Here is an 18,989-nt window from a genome sequence, read left to right on the forward strand (position 1 = left end):
TTAATGCTTTAAAATTGTGCTTAAGTAAAAGCTCGCAAAAGTAGATCAAATACGAGAAGACATGAAATCCATCCATGAAAACACTGAACCCATTTGCCTGGTTATTTATGTTTTATGTGTAGTTTTGAAGTTTCTTGTTAGTTTTTACCGGCAAACGAGAATTCAACGCAATTTGGAATTTGAAATGAATATTAATTTATGCACAGGCAATTTGAATTTGCTCTCCATGCCACAAACAGCGACAAACAAAAACAATTGGGCTGCGACGGATTTAAGGGCTGCTGCCCCAAAAAGTAGGCAATGGAATTTTGAATGGTGGGTGGGGGTTTGGGTGGTTTGGAAACTGCAAAAGTTTTTGCTTGTTTGCCCCGCCGAACGCTTGAATATTTATATGGCTATTTAAGCACCGAGTAGAAGAAAGGCCCTGAGCAATGCGAGTTGAAGGACTCGGGCCGCTGCTCCACATCTTTCACATGCCACATGGCCCACATTTCCCTGGCATTCAGATGTTGGTATAGATCAGATACCTGGCACATGTGTGTTTGTGGCAGGCCCCAGCACCCCTACACCCCTACACCCCTACACCTCTACACCTCACAGCGGGCATTAGTTTCGTCAAATTAATAACACAAATTGTATGGGAAATGGGACCGTAATTCACCGAATTCAACGTGACTTTGTGCTCCAATTCCTTTGCAGACAAGCAGCAGGAGTTCGATTTGCCATCGCTGCGCGTGGAGGACAACCCGGAACTGGTGGCCGCCAACGCGGCCGCTGGCCAGCAGCAGACCGCTGGACAGTATGCCCGCTCCCGCTCCCCGCGCGGTCCGCCCATGTCGCAGATCAGCGGCGTGAAGAGGCCACTGTCGCACACGAATAGCTTCACCGGCGAGCGGCTGCCCACCTTCGGTGTGGAGACACCCAGGGAAAATGAGCTGGGCACCCTGCTCGGCGAACTGGACACCTGGGGCATTCAGATATTCAGCATCGGCGAGTTCAGTGTCAATCGACCGCTCACTTGTGTGGCATACACCATATTTCAGGTGCGAACAACGATAAATAATAACAGTAATGTACGTTTGAAAACGATCTCCTTATTGCTTTTGTTTCGCCCCACAGAGTAGAGAATTACTGACCAGTCTTATGATACCACCGAAAACTTTTCTTAACTTTATGTCTACTCTGGAGGACCACTACGTCAAAGACAATCCGTTTCACAATTCGCTGCATGCCGCCGATGTGACCCAAAGCACCAACGTGCTACTCAATACACCGGCGCTGGAGGGCGTATTCACACCGCTCGAAGTGGGCGGGGCACTGTTCGCCGCCTGCATCCACGATGTTGATCATCCCGGCTTAACCAATCAGTTCTTGGTTAACTCAAGTGCGTTTTCCCCTTCCCTTTCGAGCCATGCTCGAAATTATGATATTATGATATTATACTAATTATGAAACATTTATATTCTCCCCACAAGGTTCCGAACTAGCATTAATGTACAATGACGAATCTGTTTTGGAAAATCATCATTTAGCTGTTGCCTTTAAATTATTACAAAATCAAGGATGTGATATATTCTGTAATATGCAAAAGTGAGTACATCAGATATAGCAGATTGAAACATTAACTATACAAATTACGTCCTTCGCAGGAAACAACGCCAAACATTGAGGAAAATGGTTATTGATATTGTGCTGTCCACGGACATGTCCAAGCACATGAGTCTGCTGGCCGACCTGAAGACAATGGTGGAAACCAAGAAGGTGGCCGGCTCCGGAGTACTGCTGCTGGACAACTACACCGATCGCATACAGGTGAGTGGTGCCCTGTATACGCACTATACCCAACCCACAATACCCACTAACACATACCACTCTTTTCCTGTAGGTGCTTGAGAATCTGGTGCACTGCGCCGATCTGAGCAATCCCACCAAGCCGCTGCCGCTTTACAAGCGCTGGGTAGCCCTGCTCATGGAGGAGTTCTTCCTGCAGGGCGACAAGGAGCGCGAATCGGGCATGGACATCAGTCCCATGTGCGATCGCCACAATGCCACCATCGAGAAGTCGCAGGTGGGCTTCATCGACTACATCGTCCACCCACTTTGGGAGACCTGGGCGGACCTGGTGCACCCGGATGCCCAGGATATACTCGACACGCTTGAAGAGAACAGAGACTACTACCAGAGCATGATACCGCCTTCGCCGCCGCCATCGGGCGTCGATGAGAATCCGCAGGAGGACAGGATACGCTTTCAAGTGAGCATCCCCCACATATAGTATAATCAGTAGCTATATAATCAGCTACTGACCCGGTAACAAATCCGAGTCAGTACTGGGTTCAAGTACCAAATGAAAGTCCCCCTCCCATTGACTATGCTTTCGTGTAACAAATAGGTAACCCTGGAGGAATCCGATCAGGAGAACCTCGCCGAACTGGAGGAGGGCGACGAGAGTGGTGGCGAGAGCACCACCACTGGCACCACCGGAACCACCGCCGCCTCCGCGCAAAGCGGGGCTGGCGGCGGTGGCGGTGCTGGAGGGGGAGTGGCACCTAGAACGGGTGGCTGCCAAAACCAACCGCAACACGGTGGAATGTGACGGAGAGTCGTGGGAATTTATCGCAAATTACAGGAAAAGGCTCACAACTTTTTCCTACTACGTTAGTGACTACTATTAACAGACACACACACACAACAAAAAACAAAAAAAAAACCAAACAAAAACCTAGAACGAAAAACAACCAAAAAAAACAAAGAAAAACTCTTGGAAAAAATGCAAAAAAAAATACAAAAAAAAAAACCAAAAACCCAAGTAAGGAAATATTAAAACCAATGTTTAAATGCATACAAAAATCCAAACAGCAATAGCAAAACTACCGTTAAACCTATAAAGTCTAGAGAAAATCGAAAAAGGAAATTAGAAATTTACTTAATGGAACCCGAGATTGATGTTGAACATACACTGAAAAAAATAAGGAGGAGGCAGAGCTAACTAAGAAAAAATCGTACATATTGTTAAACACATAGACACACTAAATTCAAGACAAAGCAAAGATGGTGAGAGAAAATTGATAAGTAATAATAAGACGATACCAAAACTCCCGCCCCAAAAACCCTAAGAAACCCCTCTACCCCTTTATATTTACAATTTTTGTTGCATGTGTAGGTAAATGATTTATGTCAAATTCATCTGAAGTAGTACATCAATCGGAGGATGTCCCTCTTTTAATCCATTGACTAAAGTGAAATTAATTAAAAACAGAGAATCAGGCACAAACGAAAAGGAATAATTAATACGACCCTAGCTTAAGAGAAGTTATTAAGTTTTTAATGTTTTGCATGCCCCAAACAGATTTATTTTACTTGATTGATAACGCTAGATTTAACTGATAATGATAACGATAACAGCAACACATGGAGTTTTTTTTTTTATATAATTTAGACCACAGCGATAGAAGCGAAAGAAAATCAACCGTGTAATGTGTAAGAACCCAGTGAATTAAACCAAAATTGAAAGCCAACCGAGTTGAAACCAATTTAATTCTAAATCTAAATCCACAACCCAAAACCCCAAACAACAACAAACCACAAAAAGAAAGATGAAATGGAACAGTCTACAGCCAGACTGTAGTTGTATAGTAATATATATGATATAAATATTTTTTTTAATATTATTTGTAAATAATTTAAATGTTGGACTCGAATTTAAATGAAGCAGCTAGCAAATGTTGCAGCTAAACTAAAATGAAAACAAAGCCAAAAACACACATAAATAGGGAACTAAGTGGAAAAGGAGGAAAACGGAAAAAAGGAAAAGGAAGAAAACTATTGTACAATTAGCTAAAGAATTTCCATTTCAATTTTCAATTTAAATTGCAATTTAATTTGCTTCCAGAAATGAATGAATGGAGGGAGACAAGAAAACATTGAGAGAGATAAACCGAAAATAATTTCAAACGCTGTCTTCGCAAATATTTTTCGCTATATATTACTTATAACATTATTTTACTAGTAACTAAGCTACTTACTGAGCCACACAAATTAAAAACGAAAGAGACAAGACACCAGGACAAGAAAGAGATGGCCGCTTTCATGAATTTAGTGAACAAACATGGCAGAGGCCACACACACACAAACACACAATTTACAAAGCAAACACCACCAAAAAAAAAAAAAAACAAAAAAAGAAGAAGAAAAAGACTCTTCAAGCACAAAAACTGTTTAGTTTTCCAACTGTAAAACCAAAGCAAAGCAAAATAACAACAACACAAGAGATATAATCCCAAAAAGTCATTGGCTATAATATGATTACTTAACCTAACCTATACAATATAGATATATCCTATATGCATATGTAAAGTCACGATACTGGCGCTGGTGCGCGGATCGATCAATGTGGCAGGCCAAATTCTAAACGCGCATAATTTAACTATTGTTTATATTATGTTTTATTGTTATTAATTTATTACCCCAAAAAACATTATTTTTTCAGACCTAGTGCTATAAATTTCTTTTTTGTGTTGAAGCGGGCAGGATCCGCGCATAAAATAGTGTTTTTTTTTATAATTATTACAAATATATATATATATATATATATATGAATATATATATGTATAAAAAATATGATATGTGAATGAAATGTAATGAAATGAAGTGGAACCTTGATGGTCTAAAAATATCATTAAAAGCAAGATGGAAAGTTGAAGAACAAGATACTTTATAGCAATTTAAGCAGCATTGTAAATGTGCGCTTCAGAACTACTTTTTTCGAAACTTAATCGACCTTCAGAAAATACAGCAAGATATATACCTACATACATACATATATTATTGATTGAACCATAGTTGCGACAAAAACAAAAATGACGGCAAGTCCATGGCAAACTTAAACAAAAACCAAAAAAAGCTACTTTAACAAATTGAGTGAAATAAATAAAAGAAAGAAAACAAACAAAAAAAAAACAAAAAAAAACCATATGACTTTTTTCTCCTCTCACAAAATAAAAGCAGAAAAGATAAACTACCTAGCATTGTATTTGTAATACGAATTTTCCTGCAAGTGGAGTCTTTCCGCGAAACCATAAGGCCGGAAGAAATGAAAACCTACAGAGATGCTGGTACATGTGTAGCTACAGCTATACGATTATGTAATTTACCAGAGTATTAACCAAACATTTAACTTTATATGCATATGCAAGCAACATACATATATAGATATATACTAGGACTATATGCAGTAACGGACATTTGATGTATACTCGAGTTGAAACATAAACCTAACCAGATGTTGTATGTGTATGTGTAATTCGATGAACTTAAAGTCCAAAGCCACACGTGAAAAAAAAAGAACAAGCAATTTATAGTGAAAAAGTCGAAAAGTATCTAAATGTAATTGTTAGTAATGCCAAGTAAATCCGAAACTTGCCAGAGAGTTAAAGAGGCATCTATCTTATAATCCCCCCCACCCCACACCCCACACACTCAATTTTTGACTGAAATTGAATCGTCTAGTAGAGGCACTCGATTCTAATCCCCCTCCCCTCTCCACCCCCTTCCACAAGTACTCCATTTTATTCGATTTTTTTCTATCGACGTGCCGCCAATTATATCAGTGTATATAAACTATTTAAAAGAAATCACGCATATGTGCACACATAGAGTTTTGTAGCGTCATATGTCATATTAAGGATACCCACGTACATATATGGAGGGACATAAGCAAGTCAATATTTACATATGTATATGTACATATGTGTGGGTAACGAGAGGATCAGCATTTGTAGCACACAGGTTGGCCAAATTTATTGGGAATAACGAGTCATGTAGCCGAAGACAAAACCAAATGAATACTGTTTGTTGTGCTGTTAGCCGTAAATGAGAACTTTTTTTTGAGATAACTTAATACCTATATATAATAAATATGTATTACAATATATGTATCTATAAATATATAAAGACAGGCGACAAACAAATTAAACCAAATACCGGAACAAAATGAGAAACCAAAAACGAATAAGAAAAAGAAAAAGAAGAGAGAGAACAAATACTACAAACGATATTGAAATGGCACGTTTTGTACTATAATGAAATGAGAAAACACCAAAGACGAATGCAAAACCAAAATGCGAAACACAAAACAAAATATACAACAAGAAATATTCTTACAAAAAATACCATAAATTGTGCGCTGGCGACGACGGTTGTTTGAAAAGTGAAGGAAAAGGACATGCCGCTTGAAATGTCGATCGTAGGCGAGTCCTTTCGTTTCGCAAAGTCGGCATTTCAATCGAGCGGGAGAATCGTGAGATATTATATACATATAGAACACGTAACGCTGGCGTTACTGGGCAAACAGTTAGGCATTTTTTTTTTGTTTTTGGAAATTTATACAATTACATATACAAAAAGCTCACCCACAACAAGGACAACTACAGAAGAACAACATACACATACATACATACATACATACAAACATGAACGAGTACACGGACAGCGAATTTGCCGAATGAAAATTGTGGGGGATTTGCGAACCGAACAAGATGGGAGAATAGAATGCGGAAAATCGGCAAGTTATTTACCACTGAAACTGATCGGGTGTACTATAGTACCAAATAGGGACTACCCAGGCTGATTCACCCAAAAATAAATAAATATATACATATGTAGTAACGAGCTGGCTTTTGTTGTTTAGTTATTGTATTGTTTCGGTTATGTTTTGCCTCTCTCAGAATTACCATATACATATATATGTATATTCTATGTATATATATGTAGTTATGTATGTGAAAAATGCGTAATCATTTATGAACCCAATGAAAATCTAACCTGAAAACAAAGAGAAAACACCTAAGTCAAATACATACAATTGCATGCAAGAGTAAGTAATATTAATGAAATCTAAGAACAATGGTCACTCTCTGGCTTTAAAAGAGGCCGCATGGCAAATGATAAATGGGTAAAACAATGAGCAGGTGGCATTATGAACAGATTTGAATGGTTACGGAATACAGACTAAAAATAAAATGAAAAATTAAAAAATCTAAATAAATGAAAAGATAATATTTAAAAATAGCCCAGTTGCATTTTATCTAAAAGGGGGATTTTTATTTAAAATTTTTGGACTTTTTCGATTCTACTGAAAACCAAGTAATTGCGTTGGTCACCTTCTGGAATTCTCAGTTTTTAAGTCACAACTTTAAAAATAATTGTCTGTTTATGGAATGTCATACCTCGTTGAACTCGTATTCAAAATCTCAATCGAACTGTGTTCAAAAATGGGAATTCAATTTTTTTGCCATTTTTTGCAAATTTTGTTGATGTTACCCCTTACAAAAAATGATAAAATCGCAAAAAAAAATTATTTTCCCGAATCGGTCAAAAAGTGATAGGGATGTTTAGCGTTGGCAATTAGCTGTTCAAAACTGTAATTCTTTCATCTTTATGATAATTTTTATGGAAGTTATGATGAAAATGTCCATCGAAAATATCGAATATTGCAAAAAGTCGTTTTTCCGATTTTCCGACATAAAATAATCAGTTTTTTGGCCACAACTTTAAAAATAATTGTCTGAATGTGGAATGTCATACCTCGTTGAACTCGTATTCAAAATCTCAATCGAACTGTGTTCAAAAATGGGAATTCAATTTTTTTGCCATTTTTTGCAAATTTTGTTGATGTTACCCCTTACAAAAAATGATAAAATCGCAAAAAAAAATTATTTTCCCGAATCGGTCAAAAAGTGATAGGGATGTTTAGCGTTGGCAATTAGCTGTTCAAAACTGTAATTCTTTCATCTTTATGATAATTTTTATGGAAGTTATGATGAAAATGTCCATCGAAAATATCGAATATTGCCAAAAGTCGTTTTTTCCGATTTTCCGACATAAAATAATCAGTTTTTTGGCCACAACTTTAAAAATAATTGTCTGAATGTGGAATGTCATACCTCGTTGAACTCGTATTCAAAATCTCAATCGAACTGTGTTCAAAAATGGGAATTCAATTTTTTTGCCATTTTTTGCAAATTTTGTTGATGTTACCCCTTACAAAAAATGATAAAATCGCAAAAAAAAATTATTTTCCCGAATCGGTCAAAAAGTGATAGGGATGTTTAGCGTTGGCAATTAGCTGTTCAAAACTGTAATTCTTTCATCTTTATGATAATTTTTATGGAAGTTATGATGAAAATGTCCATCGAAAATATCGAATATTGCCAAAAGTCGTTTTTTCCGATTTTCCGACATAAAATAATCAGTTTTTTGGCCACAACTTTAAAAATAATTGTCTGAATGTGGAATGTCATACCTCGTTGAACTCGTATTCAAAATCTCAATCGAACTGTGTTCAAAAATGGGAATTCAATTTTTTTGCCATTTTTTGCAAATTTTGTTGATGTTACCCCTTACAAAAAATGATAAAATCGCAAAAAATAATTATTTTCCCGAATCGGTCAAAAAGTGATAGGGATGTTTAGCGTTGGCAATTAGCTGTTCAAAACTGTAATTCTTTCATCTTTATGATAATTTTTATGGAAGTTATGATGAAAATGTCCATCGAAAATATCGAATATTGCCAAAAGTCGTTTTTCCGATTTTCCGACATAAAATAATCAGTTTTTTGGCCACAACTTTAAAAATAATTGTCTGAATGTGGAATGTCATACCTCGTTGAACTCGTATTCAAAATCTCAATCGAACTGTGTTCAAAAATGGGAATTCAATTTTTTTGCCATTTTTTGCAAATTTTGTTGATGTTACCCCTTACAAAAAATGATAAAATCGCAAAAAAAAATTATTTTCCCGAATCGGTCAAAAAGTGATAGGGATGTTTAGCGTTGGCAATTAGCTGTTCAAAACTGTAATTCTTTCATCTTTATGATAATTTTTATGGAAGTTATGATGAAAATGTCCATCGAAAATATCGAATATTGCCAAAAGTCGTTTTTCCGATTTTCCGACATAAAATAATCAGTTTTTTGGCCACAACTTTAAAAATAATTGTCTGAATGTGGAATGTCATACCTCGTTGAACTCGTATTCAAAATCTCAATCGAACTGTGTTCAAAAATGGGAATTCAATTTTTTTGCCATTTTTTGCAAATTTTGTTGATGTTACCCCTTACAAAAAATGATAAAATCGCAAAAAAAAATTATTTTCCCGAATCGGTCAAAAAGTGATAGGGATGTTTAGCGTTGGCAATTAGCTGTTCAAAACTGTAATTCTTTCATCTTTATGATAATTTTTATGGAAGTTATGATGAAAATGTCCATCGAAAATATCGAATATTGCCAAAAGTCGTTTTTTCCGATTTTCCGACATAAAATAATCAGTTTTTTGGCCACAACTTTAAAAATAATTGTCTGAATGTGGAATGTCATACCTCGTTGAACTCGTATTCAAAATCTCAATCGAACTGTGTTCAAAAATGGGAATTCAATTTTTTTGCCATTTTTTGCAAATTTTGTTGATGTTACCCCTTACAAAAAATGATAAAATCGCAAAAAATAATTATTTTCCCGAATCGGTCAAAAAGTGATAGGGATGTTTAGCGTTGGCAATTAGCTGTTCAAAACTGTAATTCTTTCATCTTTATGATAATTTTTATGGAAGTTATGATGAAAATGTCCATCGAAAATATCGAATATTGCCAAAAGTCGTTTTTCCGATTTTCCGACATAAAATAATCAGTTTTTTGGCCACAACTTTAAAAATAATTGTCTGAATGTGGAATGTCATACCTCGTTGAACTCGTATTCAAAATCTCAATCGAACTGTGTTCAAAAATGGGAATTCAATTTTTTTGCCATTTTTTGCAAATTTTGTTGATGTTACCCCTTACAAAAAATGATAAAATCGCAAAAAAAAATTATTTTCCCGAATCGGTCAAAAAGTGATAGGGATGTTTAGCGTTGGCAATTAGCTGTTCAAAACTGTAATTCTTTCATCTTTATGATAATTTTTATGGAAGTTATGATGAAAATGTCCATCGAAAATATCGAATATTGCCAAAAGTCGTTTTTCCGATTTTCCGACATAAAATAATCAGTTTTTTGGCCACAACTTTAAAAATAATTGTCTGAATGTGGAATGTCATACCTCGTTGAACTCGTATTCAAAATCTCAATCGAACTGAATCAAAAAATATAAATCAAATTTTTTTGCAATTTTTTCCAAATTTTGTCGATGTTACCCCTTACAAAAAATGATAAAATCGCAAAAAAAAAATATTTTCCCATATTGATCAAAAAGTGATAGGGTTGTTTAGCGTTGGCAATTAGCTGTCCAAAACTGTAATTCTTTCATCTTTATGATAATTTTAATGGAAGTTATGATGAAAATTTCCATCGAAAATATCGAATATTTGCCAAAAGTCGTTTTTCCGATTATCCGACAGAAAATTCTCCCTTTTACAGTCACAACTTTAAAAGTAATTGTCTGAGTATGGAATGTAATACCTCGGTCTGTTCCTATTTAAATTCTCAATTGAACTGTGTTTAAAAATCTGTTTACAAAAATGCGAAAATATGAATTTCCGTAAATCGGTGAAAAAGTGATAGAAATTCTTTCATCTTTTTGATCAAAATTTAATTTAATTTAAGTTTTTCCTCAGCCAAAGAGTATGCACTCGATTTCAAGGAGTCGAAAGTATGCTGCAAACTGTGCGGCAAAGGATATTCTACAGTACACTTACAGCGGTAGGTGTCGCTTTAAATGTAGGTGTGTAGAACGCATGTAGAAATACTTCGAATGTAAACATCAGCTGAAGCGTTTACATTTTTTGTTAATTCGATTCCACAGCAAATTAAATGTTAGTTTTCGCGTTTTATTGCAAATATACATCTCGTACATAGGTACATTTCAAACTATGTATTCTTTTTATATAATTATGAACTGAGTGATGATTGTTGGGTTGGCTTTTAGTACCCACATTGCCACTTGCAATGCAACTCCTGATCTCACGTTGCCGCCTGACTTTGACAGACGAATACATTCGATTTCCTCTTGCCATAATTTTTGGCACTTTATGTGCTAGCAGATAAGACATGCCTCTATAAGTATGCCCCTCCGATCTTTTTTTCGGTTTCTTCAGTTTCATTTTGTCTTGATTTTTGGGCTGCTCTTTCAAGTGTTTAGCGTTAATCGCTTCCTCTGACCTCCGCGCTGACGACCCATTGATATGCGTTAGTGCTTGTCGGCCGGAACGTTTATTATCCTTTTTTTTTTTTCTTTTTTTTCTAAAAATGTTTCACGTCGCTTTTGCCACTTCACTGGAGGATCCCCATGTCCCTTACCCCCGTCCCTCTTGCACAAATCTCTTGAATACCAGGTCCATCCGTTTGTCATTCGGTATCTCTTCCCTTGCGAGCAGCAATGCCGTAAAAAATCGAAATCGAAGAAACTCTCATCAGTAGGGGGTCGGTCGTGGCTGCTGATTGGAAATTTTCCGTAAGTGCATTCAAGTACGGTTTAGATGCTAAGTTGAACCCTTAGGAAACACACAGTGGTCGATCGTAGTGAAAGTTCCTTAAGGAGCTACCTCCAGATCATAAGAGCTCATTTTATGCATTTCTAAACATGTATTTTAAGGTTTAGTTTGTTGAAAACTAAATTTCTGGCTATAAGCAAACTTGTTGAATCAAACGTTTATTTTTATAAACAATTCAAAGTCACAAGGACATAATATTTAGCCATGTACTGCTGTAAGAAAGGCCTGTTCCTTTTACGGATCGCCCACTGTACTCCATCGATTATGTTAATACAAAACTAACCCCTGATCTGCCACATTTTGTCCCCATCCCCCCGTAGCCCAATGACCAAAGACATTCACAATCTCCGCGTTGTTGTCGTCAACGGTTTCCCAATACTCCACATTATCTCCGATTTTCCCCCTCACCCCGACGCCAAAGGTCACGTTCATGTTCCCGATCCCGTTTTCCAGTTCACCCGTTCAGTTCACACGTTGCATATGGAAAATTTCGGTAATTATATATGTTGATCAGTTTTCCATCTTTAACATATAAATGTGTACATTTCCAACGTATCGCTCGGCTTGTTTTCCTTTTGGGTTATTTTCTTTTCGGGGACTCCGATTCCCGATTTACATGTGTAACGTATGTTGCACACATCGTTTTCGTCCTTTTAGGCAATGGGAATTTGTTCTCTGTGTGGGGCAAACATTTTAATTGTGTTGCGACCGATGGGGTCATGTAATGAGTTGTAATGAGATGTGTAGGCTTGGGAGCATTTGAATTGAGTAATATGTGTATGCTTGAATTATTGCTGAATAATACTAATTAATCTGACATACTATTTACTGATAGAGGTTTTTCCCCAACAGCTTGATTTTTATGCATATTTTAATAACCTATTGATGCTTACCAATTTTGGCTACATTTCTTCCATGTTTAACTATTAACAATAACTATATTAACTATATTAACTATTAACTATAACTCAACATGACTTTTTGTTTCCCTTATCTACCCCCAGTGAATTTGACACACACATACAACACCATCGGAAAGATCAAATCATCTGTGACTTCTCAATGACTCCCTCGCAATATTTTCAAGGGCATGGGACGTGGGACATGGTGCATGATGCATGGGCAATTGAAACAGCAATTGGATGCCGTGTAAGTGGATACTTCTCATTTGTTTGCAATAAATTACGAAAATGGATCGTACGTACTCTCTCATCTCCATCTACATTCCCATTTCCATATGCCTGGTTTGGTCTGGTCAGAAAAATAAAGCAATTAAACGCGTTTCTGTCACTACCCCTGCTCACTTGTAGGCGTTTCAGGAGCATCAAAAACATTCAAAACGACGAGGAAACAGTGTTATTGCCAACACATGGAACAGAACCAATATACATGTGGTTTCCTCGGATCAAACTCCTTCTGATCCTCGCTCAATACACATGTATATGTATATGTATGTAGCTCCTATACAAGCTTGCTAAAGTTCAATAACATTTCTGCAATAATTTGCATTCATGCCAGGCGAATCTGTTTTAATGTGAAACTTTTTAACCGAAGTCAATTGCGGAACAGGCGCGACTTCCTTCCGCAGGAGACCAGACTTGCCGACTTCCTTAATAAAAAGGGAAAACCCGGGGCACTCCCTTAGCCCCCTGGCCGTCAAGATCACAAGGGAACAAGAGCGATCTGCCTCGATTTAAATGAAGTCCAAAGCTCGGAAACACTGAGAAAAATAACAGACCGACAGTATATAACATTTTAAATAGGGATAGAGGATTTCGGAATTTTTTGTAGTCGAGCAACACTCATTAAAGGCAAACATATATTTTATTAAGTAATTTCATCACATCCGATCGAAGTTGCGAACTTATTTTGTTTCGGTGCTACGTAGTTCTCGATTGGTTCGGATGATATCGGATCGGATCTGTGGCACATAAAACATGTTAATGTTGCAAGCTGCAATTTTCAGCGACGACGCAGTCATCGTCTTCTTCCTTTTCATCTGCCTCTGCTTTCTTTACATTTCAACTATGCGATTGAGTATTACCCTAGGCAAAATTTAAATAAGAAAAAATTAAATGAGCTTGAATGAATTTTCTTAAAATATTTTAAGTACTTTTCCAGACTATTGTTAATATCTAAAAAAAAAGTAATTAGTTTTCATAGGGTATTTCGAATTCGGACTCAAGATTTCGCAACTTGCTTTGGTTAAGCTTTCAGTTGTGTTTGCATTTCTTTTCTTTAGTTTCGCACAATTCTTTTCCTTTCCTCTTTTTTTGGCATTTTGTTTTGCCATGGAACCGGACTCTGTTGTCTGCTTTATTACTTTACTTCTGCTTTTTTTGCCAGTGCGTGTGCGCATGCGTGGCTGTGTGCTTACAACATAATTTTAATTTATAGCGTCAGCGGCAAGTACAGTTGAACCCGTCTGTCTGCGCCGATGAGTCAGTGTCGGCACAGAGGAGTCTGGCAGGGGGGAACTTTGAACTTGGGGAGGCGTGGCCGGCGTATAGAAACAAGAATCAAAACAAAAGCACAAAAATATATGCAAGATCTGCCAGTGGAAACTGGAAACAAAGATGTGGCCTTTGAGTCGACGATCCTGTTTTAGACAAACAACAAATGACCAGGAACAGGATCACATCACATCACACAGACGAGCCGTCTGGGTTAATAACCATCTGTAAGGATACCAGTTCCTATTGTTGCCCAGGATGCCAAATACAGATAGATGACTGTGCTACAGTTTGTTCACCCAATGTGCGCCCAAAAACAAGTGACCAAATCTCCATCTCTGTTTTTAAAATTGTATATATCGTGTATATCCATATCTGTTCCTAAAATCCTATATATCATATATATCCATCTCTGTTTCTGTGTATCATATAAATCCATTTACCCCCCCTCTAATGCAGCAATTGAGTTAAATATTTGTGTGCCCCATTGGGTTTTCAATAATTCCAAATAGAATTTAATGCTAAATCTGAAGGTATATGCCAACTGTGAGCTGCAAAATGGCAAACCGCCGCCCCTCTTCATTTTGGCACAAGTACAGTAGGCCCTGGCACTTGGCAATTACCGAGTGACGACGACAACAACAGCTGTCGCCCGCAGATGAAAACGAGTTTGGGTTTTCAGTGGTCCCCCTGAAAGTGAGCAGAGTGAAAGAGACTCCAGACATCCTTCTTTCCAGAACCCGCTAATCATGGAACCGAACCGATTGACGTTTATTGGATGTCGGATCGTTTCGTGCACCCAAATTATGATGGTCATACCCATATTCCCTGTACTGTTTTTGAGCAAATTGCTTCTTCTTTCGCCGTGCGTGTGTCCTGCTCCAGATGGCTACTAGTTGGCCATCAAAGTGATCGGGGCCCTTAGTCCACCGCACACATCAAAAGATCCCCTAATCATAATCATCTTTTATGGCATACAATTGCCGAAAAATTAGTTTGTGAATACAGTTAAACTATAAATCTCATTCCGCAGATTGCTTAAAAATGACACACGCAATTCGATCGATTGGGGAATTCCTTACTGAAACAAGTTTCGCTTGTTGGGTGATTTATAGGAATAAGCATGAATAATACTAAAAATATTTTGCTTATAAATGCGTATATATTGGATAATATCAATCTCCTTATATCATAAATAAGTTTCTGGTATTTTATAACAATGCAAGCACAATGAGTCCTTCAATCACACACATCTTTTGCCAATTAGGGGAGTTTAGATTTAGATTACTTCATTGTCCCCTATTGGTCGCAGATTTTTTCGCTTATCCTGGTTTGTTTTGTTTTTTTGTGACTTCTTCCTACAAAAAGAAAAAGAAGCAACTGTTAATGGACAAAAGCAAAAACCAAAACCTATTTGTTTTTGAGAAGGGAATTATTTCCTAATCCGGGGGAAAACCGCAAGCTGTGATGGTTTAAGCCTGATACTTAGGGTTTTCTCCCCTGTTCGACCAGGAGGTGTTGAACATTTCTTTGCCACTCGGCACCTTTACCTTTCCATAATCCCAAATACTTATATTTTTCTGTAGACAGCTGTTTCAATTGGTTGTGCATATTTGCAGAGACACGAGTCAAAATCCTCGTAGAAACTCAATGGGGAGTGCTCAAATTTGAAGTCTACACTTCCCGAGGACAATCAATCAAAAGACCAGCAGATCGATCATGTATGCACCACTAATCTTACACCTTTACAATTTACTTGTAGTCTAGTTGCTATTTACCAAGGATAATTCGCTTTCACTTTTATCTATCGAGCAATCGAAAGATCTGTCGGGTGTATAAGAATCTAACCATCTATCGCACCCCCATGCATTTAATGGCATTATTTCGCTCAGTGTGCGTGTGTGTACATTCTTATGAAGACCACACAAATCTCGGCGAATGTGCCAGGCAAAAAGGACGAGTGCGCGAGCCAGGACAACCCACTCTAGACCAGTTCCTGCGCTCCTACCTGGGGTGTCGCCTTACTTGAGTTGTCAAGACGGGTGTTACATCAAGGAAAACCCAATCCCAAATGGCACTCCCCGTTCCTGCAATTATTGCGGTCATCTTCAGCGAAGTGTGACCTTAATTAGCTGTCTGATATACAGAGAATGTGCAGCATCTCAAGGGGCCTCACCGCAGGACATCGGCTCTAAGCTGCTGTAATCTGCCCTCCAGCATGTTGCAAGCACTGGGAAAATGGTTAGGAAAATGTGCCTATAGTACAGTGCTACGCACCACCGTGTATGTACATATGTAAATTTCTTTCGCTAATTTTTAGCATTTGCGTACACCTATTACTGCAGTGCTATATAAAATCATGGGAAAACTTAAATAGGAATATACGAAGTGTGCAAACTACCTTGTGTAATGGCAATTTCAAGTATGCGTCTTATGTACTTTTTCTTTCAGTGCACCTCTGCGTTGGCAGCCGCCGCAGAAGCGACATCTCTGTTGCAATTGTCGGTCATTAGCACGCTGATCCCCGACTTGAAACTTGACCTCCCCACTATATGGACATATCACCCCAAAGATTTTTTATAGGCGGCAAAGTTCAGACTTTCTTCGGGGCCCCCTCTTTTTTTTTGTCTTTGCGTTGGTAAATCTTCAGCCTTCTTTATTAGTTTAGTTTCGTCTTTTGTTTTTCATTTATTTTTTTCAGGGGTAACCTGGGGGATCTGTGCAGCTTGGAGACACATGATTTTGTGAATGTCTTGTTAATTGAGTGATGTGCGGCAAACAGCTGACTTGCGATAGTGATAATGATGATTAAATTTACCGTACGCTGTTGCCAACAAAAGCGGCTGACACAGAAAGTACAAAAAAAAGTGTAGCAGCCGCCAAGTCATTGAACCTTCCCAAAAAAAATAAAAAAAAAAGACAAAAAATTATTGAAATATTGAAAGACCCAAAGAGCCAAAGGGTGGTGGGCACGAGGGGGTTAAAGGGGCCCCACGAAATACACAAAAAATGTCTTTTATCACTTTCCTGCCATGTTCCTCTTACGATATTTTTTCAGTGACACAAATCAACTGATTGCCAGCCAGCCAACCAAAGTACGGAAACTAAAAACAGAATCGAAGAACGAGGAAAACCAAATCGATACCCAACCCAATAAGTTAAGTGATCCACTGAGTTGAGCGCGGCTGCGAAGTAATTCAAATTGAAATAGTTTGGAAAACTCACTGTGTGTGTTGCGAAGGAATATTAATTGCCACATTTAGATTCAGCATAATTTAAGTCAACTACTGGCTACTGCAAACTGTTGCCGCTTTTTAATATATATTACACATATTGAATTTGAACAAAAACCCAACTCGAAAGAGATCAATTTTGCATTGTTTAAAACTTTGCATCCCAAGTACCTTTCCTCATTATTCGTATTTTACCTGACCGCGCGTTGTTTGGCTATCAGGCACCAAAAACCATATAATATATAATACTAAGTGCTATATAGTTGGACAACACTTAACACAACTTTCTTTGCAGCCGGCGCCGATTGATAAATTGGTCTGCATAAGGCGGCTAAAATGAGTGGGTTTCAGTTTTAGCATACATATATTATGTAGTTTTCATATTCGCTTCTGCCGTCGTCTGTCAATCCACTCGCGTTTTTCCGTATGACATATTTGACTAATTCCCCGGGGTCGCTGACCTCTCTTCATGAGCCCCAAAAATAATGGACAAAGAGGGGTGGGTATAGTCCACTCGCATAATTAGCAAAAAACAAAAAATAAAAAACAAAAAACGACAAAAAAAAAGGTACATAGAATGCATTAATTTCGAGCAACGTTAAGTATTTCGCCAATTAAGTGGCAATCAAACGAGTGCCGGGGGATATATACCCAGATATACCATTAAATAGTGCCCAGTATTCCCTTTGCGTGTTGAAATTAAAAACTCGTAAAATAGTCGTATCAAAAACAAACGTAAATTGCAGCATAACAAGCATTTTATGCTTCATAAAAACCATTTTCGAGAACGAGAGGAGCAATTCTAGTGGGACGAGGTCTGCATTAGGGTAATTATGCAATGAAGGGAGCACAGCGCGCGGCATTCGCGTAGGACCAAAACAAAAAATCATTTATTTTCAATCCGAAATGGTTGGTTAAGACGTAGAAAACCCTAAAAAACCTTAAAAAACCCTTGTTTGAATACTAATATTTTCATTAAAAATATGTTAATTGATTGTCTAATGTTACCAATTAAAGGCTATATTGTTTCCGTTGTTATTGTTTCTGCCATGGTCATTTTTTTATAATTATACTAAACACTATATCTGTGCCCCACACTGTGGCACCCCTAGACCGCTGCGATGTTGGTCCATTCATTGGATGCCCATCGTCGTTTTAGGGACCCTTTTACCATCAATGCGGGATTGCACGGCGCGACGAGGGGAATTTCTGTACACCGGGGGTTAGTTTCCAAAAAAAAAAAAAGAAAAAAAAAATGCAACCATTGCCAAAATTCGAAAACCAAAAAACCCAAATACTGAAAACCCAAAAAAGCGAAAAACCGAAAACCGTAAACCCCTATAGCGAATCTCACTGACTGACTAACTGACTGGATGAATGACTTTCTTTCGATGTCTCTGCATGTTTGCCTTTTCATTTTTCCCATTTCTTGTACATGTATGTAGATGTTTTGTTTTGCTTTTTTGCCTTGGCTTTCGGGTTAAACATTTCGTGACCTGCATTTTTGTTGTTGGAAATAAATTGGTCGCCAGTTTCCTTTGGCATATGGCAAGCATGTGGCGCACGTACAAGCCACTTCACTCCTTTCAATTATGTGCGAGGCAACAGCAGCAGCAGCAACACAACAGCAGCAGCAGCAACACAACAGCAGCAGCGGCAACATCATCAGCACGGCGGCAGAATCAGCGGAAAAGGATGAGTCCAGGCACAGATCGAAAAGTGCAATACTCTTGCCGTTTTGGTCCGAGTGCAAAATGCGACATTTTCGGTTTCAAATATGGGGACAAATTCGAAGGTCTATAGAGCTTTAAAAGTATATA

At 37.8% G+C, this 18,989-nt stretch overlaps 1 protein-coding gene across 6 annotated transcripts in view; it reads left to right on the forward strand.

Moving 5' to 3' along the window:
- Window positions 1–4,421, forward strand: part of LOC6550854 (cAMP-specific 3',5'-cyclic phosphodiesterase) — a 90,521-nt gene extending 86,100 nt beyond the window's left edge. For all 6 annotated transcript variants that reach the window (XM_015155477.2, XM_026982231.1, XM_015155472.2 and 3 more), the window contains 6 exons: window positions 700–1,043; window positions 1,120–1,384; window positions 1,476–1,590; window positions 1,650–1,812; window positions 1,886–2,254; window positions 2,393–4,421. In XM_015155477.2, coding sequence (XP_015010963.1) covers window positions 700–1,043; window positions 1,120–1,384; window positions 1,476–1,590; window positions 1,650–1,812; window positions 1,886–2,254; window positions 2,393–2,596 — 1,460 coding nt within the window. In that variant the 3' untranslated portion in view covers window positions 2,597–4,421. The remainder of the gene's footprint in view (window positions 1–699; window positions 1,044–1,119; window positions 1,385–1,475; window positions 1,591–1,649; window positions 1,813–1,885; window positions 2,255–2,392) is intronic.
- The last annotated feature ends 14,568 nt before the right edge of the window (window positions 4,422–18,989 follow it).

This window comes from Drosophila erecta, unplaced genomic scaffold (genome assembly GCF_003286155.1).
Source record: "Drosophila erecta strain 14021-0224.00,06,07 unplaced genomic scaffold, DereRS2 tig00000126-arrow-pilon, whole genome shotgun sequence".
NCBI lineage: Eukaryota > Metazoa > Arthropoda > Insecta > Diptera > Drosophilidae > Drosophila > Drosophila erecta.